This window comes from Colletotrichum costaricense, assembly GCF_030867565.1.
Source record: "Colletotrichum costaricense strain IMI 309622 chromosome Unknown Scaffold_21.1, whole genome shotgun sequence".
In the NCBI taxonomy this organism is placed as follows: Eukaryota; Fungi; Ascomycota; class Sordariomycetes; order Glomerellales; family Glomerellaceae; genus Colletotrichum; species Colletotrichum costaricense.
In genome coordinates this window covers 36,801-56,277 of record NW_026848250.1, presented here as the reverse complement: position 1 = coordinate 56,277, position 19,477 = coordinate 36,801, and the positions used below count along the sequence as shown (strand labels likewise).

General features: G+C 53.1%; 7 protein-coding genes across 7 annotated transcripts; 4 read left to right on the top strand and 3 right to left on the bottom strand.

Annotated features, from left to right (window-relative positions):
- Positions 1-224: 224 nt before the first annotated feature.
- Positions 225-2,888, bottom strand: CCOS01_14515 (shikimate dehydrogenase substrate binding domain-containing protein; the record flags this gene model as incomplete). The annotated part of the gene is made up of 1 exon (XM_060462658.1): positions 225-2,888. The coding sequence occupies one exon, from the start codon at positions 2,886-2,888 to the stop codon at positions 225-227; it is 2,664 nt and encodes an 887-aa protein (XP_060306489.1).
- A 1,434-nt stretch (positions 2,889-4,322) lies between these two features.
- CCOS01_14514 (uncharacterized protein) lies at positions 4,323-6,615 on the top strand (the record flags this gene model as incomplete). The annotated part of the gene is made up of 2 exons (XM_060462657.1): positions 4,323-4,441; positions 4,500-6,615. The coding sequence occupies 2 exons, from the start codon at positions 4,323-4,325 to the stop codon at positions 6,613-6,615; spliced, it is 2,235 nt and encodes a 744-aa protein (XP_060306488.1).
- A 1,962-nt stretch (positions 6,616-8,577) lies between these two features.
- On the top strand, positions 8,578-10,377 carry CCOS01_14513 (quinate permease; the record flags this gene model as incomplete). Its single annotated transcript, XM_060462656.1, has 4 exons — positions 8,578-9,290; positions 9,354-9,536; positions 9,600-9,971; positions 10,029-10,377. 4 exons carry the CDS (start codon positions 8,578-8,580, stop codon positions 10,375-10,377), a joined length of 1,617 nt encoding a protein of 538 aa, XP_060306487.1.
- Positions 10,378-12,294: 1,917 nt separating this feature from the next.
- On the bottom strand, positions 12,295-13,312 carry CCOS01_14512 (quinate dehydrogenase; the record flags this gene model as incomplete). Its single annotated transcript, XM_060462655.1, has 2 exons — positions 12,295-12,390; positions 12,449-13,312. 2 exons carry the CDS (start codon positions 13,310-13,312, stop codon positions 12,295-12,297), a joined length of 960 nt encoding a protein of 319 aa, XP_060306486.1.
- Positions 13,313-14,606: 1,294 nt separating this feature from the next.
- On the top strand, positions 14,607-15,662 carry CCOS01_14511 (3-dehydroshikimate dehydratase; the record flags this gene model as incomplete). The annotated part of the gene is made up of 1 exon (XM_060462654.1): positions 14,607-15,662. The coding sequence occupies one exon, from the start codon at positions 14,607-14,609 to the stop codon at positions 15,660-15,662; it is 1,056 nt and encodes a 351-aa protein (XP_060306485.1).
- Positions 15,663-16,763: 1,101 nt separating this feature from the next.
- CCOS01_14510 (inositol monophosphatase) lies at positions 16,764-18,072 on the top strand (the record flags this gene model as incomplete). Its single annotated transcript, XM_060462653.1, has 6 exons — positions 16,764-16,941; positions 17,032-17,083; positions 17,153-17,596; positions 17,659-17,730; positions 17,791-17,916; positions 17,964-18,072. The coding sequence occupies 6 exons, from the start codon at positions 16,764-16,766 to the stop codon at positions 18,070-18,072; spliced, it is 981 nt and encodes a 326-aa protein (XP_060306484.1).
- Positions 18,073-18,131: 59 nt separating this feature from the next.
- CCOS01_14509 (iron-containing alcohol dehydrogenase) lies at positions 18,132-19,286 on the bottom strand (the record flags this gene model as incomplete). Its single annotated transcript, XM_060462652.1, has 1 exon — positions 18,132-19,286. One exon carries the CDS (start codon positions 19,284-19,286, stop codon positions 18,132-18,134), a length of 1,155 nt encoding a protein of 384 aa, XP_060306483.1.
- Between the last annotated feature and the right edge of the window lie 191 nt (positions 19,287-19,477).

The window sequence follows — 19,477 nt, the reverse complement described above, 5'->3', positions numbered from 1 at the left end:
GATCAATAGAGCACATGAAGCCTACGCCTGTAAAGCGAGTAGAAAACCTCGCAATCAGGAAGGATGCGGGAGTCGGAGGAGCATGTGAGACATGGGGTCAATTATTTTTACTCATTTTATTAGTCGTGTACGTTGCTGTGGTATCTTGGCTAGCAGTATAGAATGCACTGCTCTCTCATCATAGTCTCCTGTTATCATTACTCCATGCCCATAGGAAAGAAATCTCATGGCTCCTGCTCGACAATATTGTTCAAGCGCGGCTGCAGCTGTGCAAGTGCGGAGCGATCGTGCCCGTCGGGATAGGCACGGAAAACCTCTCCTCGCATCAACCTACGTGGTGCTCGTCTGCCTGTAAACAACTCAAACTGAGCGAAACCCTGCTCGGGCAACAGATCAAGACCGTCCATAGTAACCCAACCTCGGTGCGACACTTTTCTCGCTTGGTTCAAGATCGGTGTATCCAGTGTCTTGTAGCCCAGCTCAACCAGACAACCGCCAGTTGGACTTCCCAGCCATGCCTGTGGCGCCTCGAAGTTGGGTGCAGGGACATCGCCAATGCTATGCGTCGGGATGCAAGAAACAATCATTGTCGGCAGTCGGAAGTCTTCGGGCCATGGCTCATCCAGATTTCGGATAATGTGAAATTTCGTTTCCACGTCCGAAGTTGCGCTGAGGAGCGGTAGGTCGTGCCGTTTCAACAGGCGCGCGAAATGATTAACCATCTTTTCCGCATTAGTAATTGTCCGGTTGTAGACCACAATATTCTTGACTCCTAGCTGCAGCATGCTGTAGGTAGCCGCGCGAGCCATACCACCAGCTCCGATGATGAGACCGCAGCTCGACGTTCGTACAGCATTGGCGGGAGAGAGCCCTCTGCGAATGCAAGCCCGAATGCCGATCCAGTCCGTGTTTTCTCCGTAGAGCGCCCTGACCGGACCGGCGCGATTACGGCAGTTGAAGAGCTTCTCGTCCTCTGGAATAGTGCCGTCGGGATTTAGTCGACGAACAGGAACAAGTGTGTTGACTGCACCTATCGCCTGCGCGTGTCGGCTTAGAGAGTGTGTGAGGGTGATGATTTCGACTTTGAAGGGCAAGCCAACACTGGCACCCGCGAAGTAAGGATCCTCAATGAGCTCTCGCAGCCCGTTCAGGGAAGGCGTCGAGAATGGTCGGTAGAGGTGCGGAATGCCGCAAGCCTTCAGAGCGGCATTGTGCATGGCTGGTGACAAACTGTAAGAGACGTGGGCACCAAAGACGTAGATCTTCATAGGGTCGAACAGGAACGAGTTGTAGAGTGCCTGCGTCGCTTGAGCTGCTGTCAAGCATGGCTGATTAGGGTTGTAAGTCGATGATACGGGCTTCTCTGGCACAACACTGGTCAGGACGTGGTTCATAGCCGCTGAGTGTCTGCCACGAGGTCCAGAGTTGTAAGCGATGAGGGGAATCTTGTGGCCGGTAGAAGCCTCAACGAGAGCCTTGAGGTGGCTAATATCAAAATTATCCTTAATGGAGGTCACTGGCTTGACAAGCCGGACCAGATCACATCCTAGACGCCGTGCTCTATGATATTGTGACATCCAGAAAGGGTCTGACCATGGTGGGGAGTCGGCCGCAGGTGTTAAATGTCCAATTATCTTTGAGCGCCTCTTCATAGAGATGATGTGCAATAGTTGAAAGTCGTTGAGGCGGAGATCGACAGTGAGGTATTCAGGGCAGAGTCGCAGGCCGTGTAGTATGTAGTCGGTGTACACTGACTCTGAAGAATCTGGAAGAACAACGTGGTACATTAACGGTATCACGGTGCTCCTCCTTATGGACCCTATGATTCTGGCAATGTCGGCGGCTCGTTCGGAGTCTAGTGACTGCGCACCAGCGATTCCGTCGAGGACGATCTCAATAGCATCTGCTCCGGTCTCGAGCTCTTGAATGGCGAGTTCATTGTTCAGCAGGCTTGAAAGAGAGACCGAGATGGCGTAAGTGAACCGTCTGTCCTCGGTAGGTATGGAAGCCAACGGGAAAGCCGACTCGATGAAGGGAATGGAGCCCTTGGGCATGATGAGACTAAGGAACTTTAAGAAATGCCTCTCGGCCCGCTTCAAAGTCAGGTAGGGAGCAGGTGGCTTTTGACCACCAGCTTGAGCCTCAATTCTTGCGGCATCGGTTTCGATCCATGGGTCGGCCGTCTCGGAGACGTTAAAGAACTCAAGGTTGCTGCATGTCCGGAAAATGGTGCTGCTGGCCGCCAGCAAGTTTCTCGCCTTATCTTCATCCTCGATCTTTAGGTGCTCTTGAATAGCCTTGACGTCTCGCACGATGTGAACGACGGGATGTGTACGACAAAACTCCCTCAAGAGTGTCTGGACCCCACGTTCCATCCAACTGCACACAATCAAGGTGCTCTTGGAGTTCTGGTCGAGGAGGTCTCGAAGGACATCTGTCTGCCGGCGGTGACATTCAGCGGGGCCATGGGCCCTCTTGTACGCGAAACTGGTCAGGCCAGTGACTTGTTGGAAGGCCTTTTCGCAGTCGACGGCCCTCCGTTCCATGGCGGTCGAGGCAATGATGGCGAGCGTTGATTTTCCTGCGCCGCGGATGCCGGCAAGGACAATGGAGGCATCGGCAGGGAATGGCGGAACCTCGCCAGGAAGATGGGCCACGGGTGTTGCTGGTCTCGTGATTGGCGTCTCTGGTCGTGAACAAGCAGCCATGGAATATCTGCTGCTGCTGTTGGTCCTCGGGCTCTGGGGCTGGCTAGGCGACGCAGAGTGGCCATTGCGACCGTCGACGCGGATGAACTTTGCGGGATTCTCGAGTTGGTGGTGGTGATGGTCCTCCTCATCGCTCATGGCGGTGGCCACGTAGGACCGCTTCACTCCGGCTGTCGCCATGGCTCCTCAGCCTACCTAGCTGTAGCAGTGCAGACGCAGGTAGGTTGATGAGGAGGAGGAGGAGGGAAAAGCCCAGGATGCATGCGCACGCGCCGGTGTCGAGTTGAGACTCTAAAGGCGAGGCGCGCGAATATCTTTGTCGTTATGCTATGTTTCGTGCAAAGCCGTTCAGCTGTAGTCCAACAAGGTCAAGCTCTCTCTGGAGAAGAGTCAAGTCAGTCAGTCAGTCCACGTTGAGTCGCGCCCCAAGTCCTCCGTAGTACGAACACACCGCGGCAGAATTGTTAGGTCACTATGTGGGAGCAACTTCAAAGCCGTTCCCCAGTTCCGACCCTCGGTGCTAAATTGGTGCCCCTCTCCCTTGCTCGGCGCTAAGGTGGGATACTCTGATAAATGTTTAGCCATGGGCTGGACGTTAGCGAGTTACTTGTGGGCGTGGGGGGATCGTTCTTGTGTGAGTTGAGGGGAGGAAACTCGGCTGTTTGAGGTTTGCGGCGGGATAACTTGAGATGAGCGTGGAACTGCGTAGGATGTAGCCAACGAGATCCTCGTCAATGCCCCTTGTGTCTACGATGCGTTGGCAAGTACCAGCTAGAGTCGAAGAGTTGCCATCGCCAACCCCCTGGTCTTGACTCCTAGATCTGGATAGCATCTGCAGACTCAAAGTATCTCCTTAACACCCCGCATGCTGAGTCGTCCGTACTCACCATCTCGCAACCAATTAAGGCCACAGAAATGCCAGCTGACCAGCCTCTCGAACCTGACCTTTGTCCCATGAGGTCCGAGATCTAGCAACAACCTTTGAGGGCGGCACCGCGAGCGTCGGCCTGTGAGGTTACCCCAGGATTTCCCCACTCTCTGTCCAGCACAGCGCGCGGGAAATCTTGGAGAAGAAGCAAAGACGACGTCAATCTCATCATTGCTTGCTGTTTGCTACGGCCGCTGCTGAGTCTGATACTACTGCTGCTACTATCCGTACTGCTGGCTGGAGTTGCTGCTTCTGCTGCTCAACCGTGTGCCATCATACCTTGCTCATCCCGCTCGCCGCAACGCAACGCAACATCCACTCGCAAATCACAACCCCAGTCGCTGCTCACTTCGCTTCAATCATCGCTCGCAGCGCGCGCTCGTTTGCCCTCGCAGCTTCTTCGCCGACATCACCGCTTCTCGTGCCGCGCCCTCTATGCCGTCCTCCGCGGCGTGAGCCATTGGAGCTACCCTGCCGCTTGCGGCTACGACTGAAGGATGCCATCCAAGAGAAAGGCTCAAGATGCCGAGAACAGTGTCACCTCGACCTCTGTCCCAAAGCGCCAGAGGGTATCTCGTGCATGCGACCAATGCAGAAGGCAAGCAGAATCCAGCACCATTGTTTCCCATTCTCCCTTTCTCTCATCTTCATTGCCTTCTTGCCGAGCGTTTCCTCCAAGCGACTAGATGCCCAGGGAACTACAAGCCCGGGTGCTTCTCCGTTGCAAGCGTTTCGGCGTAGCCAATGCTATGTCGATAACATTCCGCGCATTGGTTGCGATATCGGCTTTGGTGCTGGTCTCAGTGTCACTATCGCCAGCTTACTACATGTGTGAACCGAACTTTTGCTAATTATGCGGACAGTGCCCGAGAGAAGTGTGATGGCGTCCAACCTCAATGCTTCTCCTGTGTTACCTTGTCGCGGCCATGTACATACAATGTCGCACCGAAGAAGCGCGGCGTCCAGACCGGCTTGATCCGAACTCTCGAGCTTGCCCTCGTATGGCTCTTCGACCAGGTTCCTGGAACAGAAGAGAAGCTGGCGGGTCTACTCACGCAGGAGGGGGGTGGCGGCCAATCTCTCCTCCTCGACAAAGACAGCGAGGCAGGCAATCGCCTTCACAAAAGATGGAGGAGATGCCGCGTCCATAAGGATATTGACCGGCTCCTATCTGGCAAGGACGGCATAAGCCCACGCCAGGATACTTCCGGAGACGAATCGGATGCTGAAGGTGATGGCCGCAACAAACGGAACGGGGAGACTCCGTTGGATGGTCCTGACATCTCTCCGCAACCTAACGCCGTTGACCGTAAACCAGACGCCCAAAAGGAACCAGTATCGAGGCAACGGCATGGCTCCAGGTCTCGGCGAAGGTTCAAGTTACCAAGAAATTTTCCTCGATTATTAGAGGTGTACTATTCGTACACCCACAGTTGGCTTCCCATATTAAACTCTAAAGAAACTCTCGATAGCGCTGCGGCCTCGTATCCTCCAGACGGTCTCGATATCGACCCGGAAGACTCAAATAACAGTGCTGCTCATGCTGAGCTCTGGTGCGCTCTTGCCGTCGGGGCATTCCAGGATGCGGCATCATCACAGCCTCCAGGAGGTTCAGAACCACCTGACCGGCCCAGTATGATAACAGCAGCAGCCCGTAGTCTCATACCAGTAGAGACTGACATGGCACTGGGCCATGTGAAAGCACTTCTAGTGCTGTCCTTGGTGAAGCTGGGGCAGGACAACGCCGCAGCAGCTTCTCTATTGATCGGTCTAGCCGTCCGGGGCGCCATGGCCCTGGCAGATGGACGATCACGAAACGGCGGAAGAGAACCGATCTCGGGCCTGTCGGCTTCTTCGACGCAAGAAGCATACTCGACGGCTTTGGACCGGGTCTTGATGACCTGTCTTATGCTGGACACCATCGTTTCCTTAAGGCTTGGTCAGACGCCGCACATGAGGACAAACGACATGAAGGATAGGCCGACAGAGGAGAACGGATCAGAGGAATGGGCACCATGGACGCCCAGAGCTGGATTCGGATTGGAGGACGTTGAAGCTGCTGTACAGCCTGCACAGTCTTTGAGCTCCTTCAATCAGCTCTACCAATTCTTCCGCACACTGAACCAGAGTGTTGAGTCTGGGGGGGCGGGTCCAAAGATTGGTGCCGCGAACCTTGTTCAAGTGCTTGATCCTCGTTTCTCATTTTGCAATTCAGTAGTGTTTGGAGCGTCGACGATACCCATACTCCCATCGGCTTTCCTCATCCAGGCCACCTTCCTCGGCGCGACCTTGACTTTGATGGCCGACCCTCGAGTGTCTCTGATCTGGAGTCTGATGGAAGTTTTGGAGAGTTCGATTTCCCACTTTGGCGCAGCCGGCGTCTCGCCCCTCCTGGTCACATATATGAGCATCGCAAATACCAAAAGTTGCGTCAAAGCTCTCCGGGATGATGATAAGACGCGGTGGAACTCACTGATGGGTAATCTGATGTCTGTCTGGCAAGATCGGACGACGAACGTGGATTCTTCTTCTATGGAAGCGGATCCGAGCGAGCAAACACCAGCTCAGGCCGAGCCGGCTGTGAATCAGTTCTCGCATCACCCATCATCCGCTCGCAGGGACTCGCATTTTCCGCACTTCTCGATGCCTGCGGACTCTTATCATCATCCTAATAGCAACGGATTTTTACCAACAGCATCATCCGTCAGTCCGTCAACGGCAAGAACCATGCCATTTACGCCAGGGAGCCAACTGGATGCATTTCCTTCCGGCTTCATGGGACATTTGTCGTCAGCTCAGGCACCCTATCTGATGGGGCAGGGCGCTCACGGCGTGGATTACGACGCCATTATGGACGAGCTTGCTTCTATCGACTGCACAGATAGTATGGAAGCCGACCCGCAGTTTATGGCCAATCTCGGCTTTGCCCCAGGGTCAGACTTGACTGACATGCTTCGGGGAGAGTATGGAGGAATGTGAGCGAAGTATAATGTATTATGACCTTTAGTAGAAAATGAACATTGATTCCAGTCTCTGGAAATACTATCTGCACGTCACTATTATCTCCTTGTTCTCCCTGTTCTAACGGATCAATACTGCAGTGCTAGCAAACAAGTCTTGCGGTGTGACGAAGAAGTGTTCATCCAGGGCGGGCTTCGCCAAGGGCAGTGATTTGTGCATTCGGACTGTCTAGCCTTTTTCGTCCCTTTCCTTGAAGAAATGCCAGTTGGCTCATCTCTCTTATTTGTTGACCCTCCTGCACCGCCGACAAGACTAAGAGGTCTGGCTTCTTACATGTACTTACGAAGTTACGAGGACTTTCAGAACTTAACCCCGGCAGATTGAAGAGCAGCCCACCACGGAATTACAATCATCAGGAACAGGACTGGACGCCAAGTGCCGCATCCAACCATCCGACAGAAGCACAACGTTTTACCAGAGCAATTTGGAATGGCCAGGCTGTCCGTACCCTGATTTGGCTGTCGAGGCCGTGGCCAGGAGGTGATTATGAAGCACAGCCTAAGACTGTGCCCCGGCTTGCCTCCACTTTCATTGTTTGATGGCACGTACCAAGTCTATGGATACCAACGAGAACCATTTTTGTGGCGACGAAACTATTCACGTGGGGTTATTCAATGCGGAGACTTAAGGTTAAGACGATGCATGTGAGGTTTGGTCTGGATTCGCGTGGCCTGTCGACACATTAGAGTCGTGCAGAGAGATTTATTTGCCCCTATTGCCATCATAATCAAGTCGTGTATCTTGGGTAACCCCGCGCCCCCCCCCCCCCCCTTGTTTTTGTTTTTTGCTTCATCACAGGTGGGACAAACTCAACACCAAGCAGTCACAGTCCTTGGCGGCAAAGAATTATCATCCGGGCGGTGATGGCAGGGTCGAGAGGTTGTCTCCGCTAGCAACTTCCAGGACAGCTTAATCGTACAGTCCGAGTGAGGTGAATTGTCGTGGACTCGTGGCCGATAATCATGTGGCCAGGCCTTGGAGAGCGTCCCGGTGGCTTGGTTGGCGCATCTCGACCGGATATTCTCAACTCCACCTTGGCGTATTTCTCTCTCTCTCTTACACACACACACACGCCAACAACCTGATTTGAGCCCCTGCCGACTTGACAGACACAGCATGCACCCCGTAGGCCAGGCATCTTCCCCATATCTGCGTAAGGTTACAGGCAGAGAAAGCTGGGGAACAGCTTCTTCGCCCGCATTGCTGTCATTCCGTTCCGTTGGGACTGGCACAAGTTGGGACGTCGGACGACGTCCACGTGCAATGCGAGACAGTCGAATGGCAATAGAGAAGCGCTGACAGGATAAACATTCAACCCACAGCCCCGGTCTGGACAGGGGTTCTCCAGCATTTGGGGGTCTATGAGATTGGATCTAGTTCGGAAGCAGATAGTTGGTGCGGAGAAGAACATGTCTGCCGGGCTCCACGCCTTATGGAGAACGAGTCAGTCATAGGTTGCAGATTTTGCTCCGGTTCGGAGACGGCGCGCCAGTCCAACAACCATCTAGTTGGAGGGAGAAGCGTTCACCCCAGAGTCAACATTCCGGAATCTCCATACGCATGAGCGAGTTTGTTCGTGTAGCGTACCCCAGATCCCATTCGTCCACGGTCCAGCCGCTCGATTCCCTCCCCGTGGGATGACCCAAACTCCGCTGCTCCAGACCCCCAGACTTTACCCCAGACGAACCGATACGTGCGCCACCTGTCAGTCAGTCTTTACCAAGTTGTTGGAGAGCCAGAGAGCCCTGACGCATCCATATAACAAAGGCAACCCTGGACCGTCGTAATCTGATTTTTTTCCCCGTCTCTCCTTAAGACTCTTGACTCTTCAACCCCAACCTCGAAGACTTGGAGTTCAGACGGTCTCAACTTCGCCTCGAACACCAGCAACCGCCAGACACCTCCAAACAAATTATCACCATGGCTCTCCTCACTCTCGTAGAGGACCGCCCGACGCCCAAGGCGGTTTACAACTGGCGCGTCTACTTTTGTGCAATCATCGCGTCCTTCGCCAGTTGCACCATCGGTTATGACTCTGCCTTCATCGGAACCACTCTCGCCCTGCCCTCCTTCATGGAGGAGTTTCAGTTTGCCTCCTACAGCAAGGACGGTCTGGCTCTGCTCAAGTCCAACATCGTTTCTGTCTACCAGGCTGGTGCCTTCTTCGGAAGTCTGTTCGCCTACGTTAGCAGTTACTTCCTTGGCCGCAAGAAGAGTCTGATGCTGTTCACTACGATTTTCCTCCTCGGTGCCGGTATGATGCTCGGCGCCAACCGCGCGCGCGGCCTCGGTCTCATCCTCGCCGGCAGAGTACTTGCGGGTATCGGTGTGGGAGGCTGCTCCAACATGACTCCCATTTACATTTCGGAGCTCTCTCCTCCCGCCGTGCGTGGACGTCTCGTCGGTATCTACGAACTCGGATGGCAAATCGGTGGCCTCGTCGGCTTCTGGATCAACTACGGCGTCGACTCTACCATGGCTCCCAGTCACAGCCAGTGGCTCATTCCTTTCGCCGTCCAGCTGATTCCTGCCGGCCTCTTGCTCATTGGAGCTCTCTTCATCCCCGAGTCCCCCCGTTGGCTGTTCTCCAAGTACAAGAGAGAGGAGGCGATGAAGGCTCTTTGCTGGATGCGGTATGTGCCCCACAATCCATTATTTCGCTTATGACCCTCAGTCTAACAACCGCTTTTTCACAGAAACCTGTCCCCTGAAGACAAGTACATCATTGAAGAGGTTCAATACATTGATGCCGACCTCGAGCGCTACCGCCAGGAAGTTGGCGCCGGTTTCTGGAAGCCGTTCGCTTCTCTCAAGCAGAGCAAGGTCCAGTGGCGCTTCTTCCTTGGCGGCATGCTTTTCTTGTGGCAAAACGGCTCTGGGTAAGCGAGCAATCCTCCATGTTCAACAACAAGTAGCCGAGTCACTAACATAGTCCTCAACAGCATCAACGCCATCAACTACTACAGCCCCACGGTCTTCAAGAGCATTGGCATCACCGGTACCAACACCAGCTTCCTCACAACTGGCATTTTCGGTGTCGTCAAGACGATTGTGACCTTCGTGTGGCTTCTATGGCTCATTGACCACCTCGGTCGTCGCAACCTGCTGATGATTGGTGCCATTGGCGGCTCTTTGTGCATGTGGTACATTGGTGGTTACCTCGCTCTCAACCCGGCATCCGGAAACGGTGGCGGCCTTTCCAGCGGCGGTATCTCCGCCATGGTTTTCTTCTACCTCTGGACAGTGTTCTACACGCCCTCGTGGAACGGTACCCCTTGGGTCATCAACTCTGAGATGTTCGACCAGAACACTAGGTATGCTGAAGTCTACATCATGTCATCCGTGGCCATATCATTAACATGTACTCTCAGGTCCCTTGGTCAAGCTAGCGCAGCCGCCAACAACTGGTTCTGGAACTTCATCATCTCTCGCTTCACCCCGCAAATGTTTAATGCGTGGGGCTATGGAGTCTACTTCTTCTTCGCCTCGCTCATGATTTGCTCCGCCATCTTTATCTTCTTCCTGATGCCTGAGACTAAGTCCATTCCTTTGGAGACCATGGATCGTCTCTTCACCATTAAGCCTGTCTGGAGGGCAAACAAGACCATTATGGCCGAATTGGCGGAGGAGCAGGGTTTCAGACAATACTCCGACGATGGATCCGGAGAGAAGTCTGATGATGCGGAAATCAACCAGGTAGAGAGGAAGGGCAGCGTTTAATGAATGGGTTCACGGTTTACTAATATGATATGAAGGACGTTTGAATGGTTAGAGCAGCTAGGTGGATATTCCAAGATTCCAGTCTCTAGGAATTCACAAGCTTCCATCCCGAGCCGATTCCCCAAGTGACCCATAAAGCGAATCAGCGAGTCACACCCGAGACACAAGTACAAGTCCCAAGTCTACGCACGAGCGGGGGTAGAGCGAGCGAGGGTGTCGAGGGTTAATAAGGACGGGAGGAATGTAGGCGAACCAGGGGTGATACCGATGCCAAGCCGAGGTCCTGCAGGAGGTGCAATATTAAGCAAAGTAAGCAAAGTCCCGCTCTTGGCTGTCGTGGCAGGACGGATAGTTTCGATGGTGACGGCTAGTCGTTTGGCCACCCGTCTTGGTGGTTGTGTATCTGTATCTTCTTGTTCTATTCGGCGCGAGAGAGGAGTTAGTTAAGGTCGAAGAACCAAAAGCAAACCACAGCTGGAAAAAGACGACTTCAAATACTTCTACAGTTACAGATCAATGATGGGCCTTGCAATACGCGAGGCGTTTTGTACATGTACTTCGCAAGACCTGATCATGTTTCGTAAGCACAGCGTGGAGGGAATGATCCCATCTGGGCCTTCTAAAGCTCAATTGTGGTACGAGAAGACCGTCAGTGCAGGGGTATTTTGCGGCTCACGAAAATAAGAGCGCACGCCGGGTAAATGTTACTGAAACTCGCAATGTATATGCACGGTACAGTTACAGACCAAAAGGTTACGAGTTGCCCTTGGTCCATTCTCTGGGGACAAAACCTGTCTGGTCACCGTGATCTCGGGCAGAGGTGGAAACGTATTTCCTGGAGCAACTCAGGGCCACCCGTAATGTTTTCGTCCCGGGGCCTACGATATGTCACATTGTCTTCGTCCGGGACCATGCACAATCAATCTTCCTGGACTCGAAACCTGGCAGATTCTCTGCTTAGATTGGAAAATCATTGCGAGGAATAGGAACAATTGCATTGGGCGAAGACTGCTGTTCATTCTGTGAAATGAAATCGAAGCATTTTGCACTGAGGACGGCTGTCCGTTGTCTAAAACACAACTACCTACTCAGTACGTTGTTTCTATGCACCTCATACAAAGAATCGACTTTAATGCAATCAGACGAGGATTGAAGCAAATACTCCATCTCGTTGTGTAGCCCTACTATCCCTTCAGTGGATCAAGCATGTAAAGGAACAAAATCAATGCAGGGGCAGCAAATGGGAGTATTTGGATACAAATATCCGTACCTCTCTTTTATTTTAGGTCGAATTCATTTCACCTGCCTCAGGGTTCACTGCACCTTGAATGTGGACACAAGATAACACATCTTCGAACTGGACAATCACTAGACCTAGATGAGTTTGGTGGCCATCATTCTCCAGCGTCGAAATCGTTGCTCGTGGACGATACTATCTGGGGCTCTGGGCTCGCAGCTATGCTGATCCGCCGCTCAGGTTAGATAGATCACGCTGACAGAAGTAATGTGGAGAATTGCAAGGATCTTCTTGGTGTGTACCAGCTTATGGGAGAGTCTTTATCCGCAGGTTACCAGTCCCTGTTTGGTGTATGTTTTACCAATTTGCATTGAAAGGACAAAGACCGTCCAAAGACCTAGCCTACGTGTCTTCCTAAACATGGTGCACATGTTCAGCTCAAGTTGACTAAGAAATTGTGAAAGAGTTGTGCGCAAAACGGCCAGGAGATACCGTCAAACTTGTGCATGAGGTCAACGCGGTGTGTGATTCAGATGCAAGGCACCATTCACTCAGTTAAGATAGGAATAGCATCATGCATCTATCCAGACTTTATGAAGCTTCATCAAAGTCATCGTTTTCTGTTAAAACAGTCGCTGAGGATCTAGCTATGCAAGGTGTCTATGGTGGTCATTATTATTTTACAATTTTGAGTGTTGTGACAGCTTTGCCGCAATCACATCCTTTACCTTTTGAACGGTAAGTTCGTCAACCTCCTTGCCAGTCCAGTACCGGTCCTATCAAGATGTTAGAAATGTGTATGTTAGATGGGGTTCAGATTTTGTGCTGACTGACCTGTTCAAGACCTTGGTAGATCATGGCTTCAGTGCCCAGGATCACTTGCCAGCCGGCATCCTCTGCGAGGGCACCGATTTCTGTGTAGGGCGTGGGGTTATAGCACATCTCGAGGATAGCGCCCTTGCGATCCTTGTTCAGGAACTCGACGATAATCTCACGCGCCACAATCTCCTCTGCTGTCTTGGGAGTGAAGTTGGGTACGCACGCCACAATAGCGCCGGGGGCGTCGAGGTCTCTCGCCTCCTCGACGGTGGAGACGTGATACAGATTGTCTCCATATCCCCGCGCGGAGCACTCTTCGATGACTGCGTCGACTTCGCTCTTGTCACGGTTGACGAGATAGATATCGGTGGCCTTCATCCACTTGCGCAGAGCGTAGACGGCACTTCTGGCCGCACCGCCGCCTCCGATGACAAGAGCCGGCTTGTTGTGGTAGACGGTATCAGGGTCGGTGACGTTCTGAACAAAAGACTCACGGACGCCGATTACGTCCGTGTTGGTGCCGCAGTATATCCGCTTGCCGTCGCGTTCTCTGATGAAGAGTGTGTTGCAGGCGCCAACATCGCGGCACTCATCCGTCAGCTCGTCGAGGTGAGGGATGATGGCAACCTTGTTGGGCATGGTTACTGAGCTGCCGTAAAATTTGGGGTGCTTGATGAGTTCCAGAAACAGCGACAAGTCTGCCGAGTCCAGTCTCATTTGCTCCCATTTCAGGCCAATGCCCTCGTAAATGGTGGTGTGCAGGAGTGGTGAAAGGGAATGTGTGATTTTTTGGCCAAACAGGTAACCGTGGCGGTCAAGCTGCTCAATCTTGACCGCAATAGTGTCTTCCACCTGGTCGATGGGAGCAGCACTGGCCATTGTTGCTTGATGTGAGTTGGTTGAGTTTAGGAAAGTGAGTGATGCTGGGATGAGATCAAGGATTGTCTGTTTCTCTCTCTCTCTTGCTTGAAAGTTTCGAATGATATCTGCAAGGCTCTTCTGTGCAACTGACTGAAGAATGGTAGGAATGGCGTTATGGCAAGATGCAACAAATGGAGAAAACCAGGGCTCTTTTTAGTCTAAAATACGGTGGGAATTGTCAACCGCAGAAAATGGGGGGGATATGGGGTCTGATGGAAGCCACTTTTTGTGCCTCGCTCTTGTTCCCTTCTTCTTGTCTCCAAATGGAGCTTCATCGGTCCAATGATAGCTGTATCGAATTAATCATTCTTGCGGAATACGGGGAAAAGTCCGGGGCACTGGGACGGGCTTCTCGAGATCGCGTGGAATCCGCATCAGGGCTTTTCCCATCGGCATGTCGCTGCGATTTCAGAGGGGGACTTCCGGCAAAGAACTCTCCAGCCAACAGCCAGTGAGAAGTGCCGGACAGTCTGGGCCTCGGAATGGTGGGCATACGACACAAAAGACACCCGCCCCCCCGTTCGCTTGGTGCTCCCACTCATCCGAGTAGCCATTCTGGAGAACGTTTATCCTGTGGCCTGGAGAAGTGTTCTTCCTGACAACCGGCAGCGCCTGACAAGTTCAACGTCACCAGCCGTCAGTCTAGGTCGCTACGCCTCCCATCAACCACCACACTCAGTGATGGGCATCGTACATGCCGCTACCACAGGCTCGGGGTGTGAGAGACGTGCGGCAGCGCGTCATTCAGACTGGTCCGGCTACCTTCGGGCGCCCCAGTAATCCCCAGATCGGTATGCTTGCAAACATCTGACGCCGATAAGATGGGGTAGTTGGCGGGTGAATGACTTTCCTCCTCCTCCTCCTCCCTCCATCGCCCCTCGGGCGTCCGGTGTGACCCGGATACAGCATGGCAGCAGACAAGATCATTGGGTAAAGCTACCTACCGTTCTCTGCGAGAGAGTTGCCGTATGGGTCTGCCATTGCCATTCTGCTTAGATACGGGAATCGAGAGCTGCAAATAATCTTCCTGATCCCCTGCTGCCGAGGGCAAATGTATACCAGTGGACGTCCACCTCTTTAGGCCCAAGTCCTCCCTCCATCCTTCTTCTAAGTCCTTCTTGCTACTCCCAAATACCAGAACGACACATAACACCTTGTTGTTGAATTGTTTGTGTGTTGTATTCGCATTCATTCGCACTAGATACCCTTGCTATTCTATCGTCAACAACCTCACATCTCACACACAATCACAATGCCTTCCCGGTTAGGAATCAGCACAATGTCGCTCGGCCGATGCTGGGCTGGCCACAGCTTTGAGCACAAGATGGACATGGCCGCCAAGTATGGGTACCAGGGCATTGAGCTTTGGCACGAGGATCTCATGGACGTTGCCGAGCAGTTGCCCGGCGGTGCTGCCTTGATCGACAACCAGCTCGCTGCTGCTGGAATTGTCAAGAGAATGTGCAATGTCCGCAACATCGAGATTATCTGCCTTCAGCCCTTTCAACACTTCGAGGGGCTCATTGACCGGGAGCAGCACGCCCGCCGCATCGAGGAGTTGCGTGTTTGGATCCAGCTAGCCCATGTCCTCGGCACAGACTTGATCCAGATTCCCAGCAACGTCTTGCCCGCAGAGCAGGTTTCTGAGGATCTTGAACTTCACATTGCCGACCTGGCTGAAGTGGCAGACATTGGTGCTGCGTCCAACCCCCCTATCCAGTTCTCATATGAGTCTCTCTCCTGGGGAACGAGAGTGGATGTATGGGAGACGTGCTGGGAGGTGATTCAACGGGTCGACCGGCCCAACTTTGGCATGTGCCTCGACACATTCAACATTGCTGGCCGCATCTTTGCGGACCCCACCGCAGCTTCCGGAAAGGTGGTTGATGCCGAGCAAGCTGTCAAGGACTCTATTCAGCGGTTGCTCACGACTGTCGATGTCTCCAAGATTATTTACGTGCAGGTCGTCGACGCTGAGCGCCTCGCTGAGCCTATCTGCGAAACGCACCCCTACTACAATGCCGAACAGCCGCACCGCATGTCTTGGTCAAGAAACTGCCGCCTATTCTATGGCGAGTATTCAAGAGGCGCGTATCTTCCTGTCCGGGAACTCTGCGCCGCCATCTTCCAGGGTCTCGGTTTCGAGGGCTGGGTTAGCTTTGAGTTGTTCAACAGGAGGATGTCAGAGGAAGACCACGGTGTGCCCGAGGAGTTGGCAAAGAGGGGAGCTGTCGCTTGGTCTAAGCTCGTGAGAGACATGAAGCTGAGAGTAGAAGAGCCATCAGCACAGGTCACGGCGTCACTATGAGGGGACAAGACGGCACGAAGAATGAACATTTTGCATAGCGATTGTATAGTATTTACACTACTGGTTCTTTTCCTTTGATGAAACCAATAACCTTATCGATGTCTTCAGATCGATATTGCCTTCTGCTGTTTTGAATCCGTGTGCGTGATATGTTGCAAACTATCTTCCTCAAAAGCTACCGAGATCTAATACTCGCCGAGGGGTGGTGTGTGAACCTACTTATGATGTGGTCATAATCAATTGAAATTTGAATCCTTAGACTGCAAGAGAGTTGTCACGCAGTATTGATACAAAGTGTCTGGCGAATGGGTCCTGTCATGTGCTCGTCTTCGTCTTGATGTGAGCTTGATGAATGGTGTTGTTTTCTTCTCTCTGAATCAGAAGTCAGCTAACTTGAATGAATCTCGCGCCTAGATCTGAGGTAGACTGAGTCTCTGACTTCACAATTCGTTGACTTCTTAGGATGCGCCTACATGAGAGCTTCACCGACATTTACGCGACTGCAAGGCAATGACCGCATTATTTCATACAAGACCCAGGTCATCCATCTCTGTGTTTCACTCCGTCTTCACTCATCTTGAAACCCTTGAGTCATCAATGTTGTAGACAGGACACGGTGAGTATCCGTACTCGAGTGTGCCCCTCCTTTCTCTGAAATCTACCACCAGCTTTAGTAATGGGCCTCAAGTACCATTTCCGTCCGGATAGCGGCCAAGGGGACCAATTTTGGACTCTTTAGGCGGGGTCCTATGCGGGGATGCCCCGCTGATAGAGCACCGGTCGTCACCCGCAGTGCTTCCGCACTGGCTCACTCTTCGGTTGGCGGCGGCCCAGCTGTCGAGTCACCACTGGGGCGATTTGCAGCTTAGCAGGTGCTCTGATAACGCCAGCTACCTTCCTTACCTTAGGTGAACCCGGTGCCGACTGCGGACAGCTTGTCTCGTTGCCTCGTGCTCTCTCTCTCTCGCAGTTTCACACAACTCTTCTTCTTTCTGACTCTTTCGTTGTTTGACATGCTTGCTTCGTAAGGAAGCTTTCCCGTACAGCTTATTCAACCAATCCTTCCAGTCATAGATCGCACAAATCCTAGAAACCGTCAAAATGGCCGACATCAGCGACGCCGAGCTCCGCGAAATCTACGACTTTGCCGTCCAATTGGGCAAAGAGGCGGGAGAGATGCTCATGACGGCAGCCAGGTCAAGATGGGGATCCGGAGGAGAGACGCAGGCATTCACGGAAAAGGATAACTCGGTCGATTTGGTGACCAAGACAGACACAGGTCCGTTTACGTTGACTCTGCATTTGCCCATGGCCCAATGCTCGTTGAGGCAACTTGCCTCTTGCTGACAGCACGGTTGCCCACTGCTAGAAGTCGAAGCTTTCATCCACTCGTCCGTCGCAAAGAAGTATCCCACCCACAAGTGAGTTGACTCACCCTTGAGCTTCGACTTTGCAATGTCTCGAACAGTCCGGTACTGATCAGGGTGCAGCTTTCTCGGCGAAGAGACATATTCGGCCGGCGCATCGCGTGATTACCTCGTCGACGAACGGCCGACGTGGATCGTCGATCCCCTCGATGGCACCGTTAACTTCACCCATCTATTCCCAATGTTCTGCGTCTCCATCGGTTTCGCCATCAAGGGGAAGCCCGTCATTGGCGTCATCAACGCCCCCTTCTTGAACCAAACTTTCTCGTCGCTCAAGGGCCATGGTGCATGGATGAACGAGACACAGAGGCTGCCGCTTGTTCTGAACCCGCTGCCCGCCAACGCGCCCAGCGGCTGCGTCTTCTCCTGTGAGTGGGGTAAGGACCGTCGAGACACCCCAGATGGCAACATGCACCGCAAGGTCGAGAGCTTTATGAATATGGCTGCTGAGCGCAAGGGACGAGGTGGTAAGGGTGGTATGGTGCATGGCATGAGGAGCTTGGGAAGGTGAGTTCGATCAAGTCTGTTGCGTGAAGTGCCCTAGGTGGACGCGCTTGCTGACGATATAGTGCTACCCTGGATCTGGCATACACAGCAATGGGATCATTCGACATTTGGTGGGAGGGCGGATGCTGGGAATGGTGAGCTAACCCGACTATCACAGACTCCACAAGTCATGGAAACTGATGTCACTGCTTTAGGGACGTTGCTGCGGGCTTTGCGATTCTCGAAGAGGCCGGTGGTCTCGTGACAATAGCCAACCCTCCCGAAGACACGAGCGTTGTTCCGGAAGCGAAGCTCGGAGGCAGACTGTACCTCGCCATTCGGTTCGTCGAGCCCTCGGACGATACTAGACATTGCTGACATTACACAGCCCCGCAGGATCGACCGAGACCGAGACGGCACGACAGGCACAGGAGAGAGTGGTGCGGGAGACGTGGAAGCGAGTGAGAACATTGGACTACTCCAGACCCGGCGCGTAGACGATATACATATCAGAAGCAAAAGGAAGACAAATAGAAGGAATCCAATCTAACCCGATTCAAAGATCAGTCTTTGCCTGCTCCCCTGCCCACGCTCTACGGATGATTTCACGTATCGCAGCTTTCTCCAGAGGACGGGGGTTCCAGTATGGCTCATCGGATGCAACGTCAGCAACACGATCAATGTCTTTCTCCTGCATACCAATCTCCTTGAGGCCCGTGGGTATGTTCAATATTCGAAGTAACTGATTCAGACCGGCTACTATACCCGCAGTGGAGTTCTCAGTACTCTGCGCAAGTGCGGAGGAGAGCTTGGTTATAGTGGCCTCGGGAAAGGCGCGAGCGTTGAACGCCATACTATGGGGCAGGAAGATGGAGTGTGTCTCGGCGTGAGGGAGGTTCAGAGTGCCGCCGGCCGCGTGAGCCAGCTTATGCTGCAGGGCAATACCGGTTGCTGCTGCCAACAAGCCAGCCAAGAATGCGCCGTACAGAGCCGAGGTGCGTGCCTCAACCGAGAAAGGGTCTGACACGAGTACGGGTAGGGCGCTCGACAGTGCCCTGATGGACTCTAGAGCAAAATGGTCCGTCAGCGGGCTAGCTTGGCGGGAGTACAATGCTTCCACTGGATCATACGTCAGTTCCAACTTGAGGTTGACACTTGGTGTAAGTGGCCTACAGGAGTGTGCCATGGCGTTGAGACCACTCGGACCGCTGACTTTGACCGGCAGATCCATGGTCAGGCTGACGTCGTAGATGACTACCTTGGGTAAGATCTTGGGGTCCGTTGTTGACGTCTTCTTGCCATCTTTTGTCTCTCCAATGATGGGTGTCATCTCGGAGCCTGAGTAGGTTGTCGGAATAGCCACTTGGGGCATGTTGGTGCGAAGAGCGATTGCCTTCCCTAGACCGACGGCACTGCCGCCTCCGACTGATACGAGAACATCGCGGCCCTGTGCTCGGTCAACCGCGGGACCGATGATATCGCTCGGGTTATGGACAATGGCAGTGTCGAGGATATCAGAGTCTGAGAATCCCCCTTCTCTCAAGTTATCCTGAATCGTTTTGGCCAGAGAAGTCCGAGACGGGGAGCAGATGATGAGAGGTTTTGAAAGTTTGCGGGACTTGAGTTCGCTGAGTAATTCATTGACAGTGCCCAGTCCGAACAAGACCTTGGGGGTGGTAATGCCAAAGACGAAGGGATTAATAGCGTCCATGGCATACGGCGGCTACTTAATCAGTGCCTGTGTTTAGAGAAATGATTCCTGGTCAAGGTTGGGAAGGAAGACCTAAGCGCATTTATGCAGAAAGCTTGCCGTTTATTCTGTCAGTTGTTTGTCATCGGCGGGGAGCGGGGTCCGACCGCTGCGGAGGTCACTCAAAGTCCCGGGCCCGGCGTTGAAGGTCG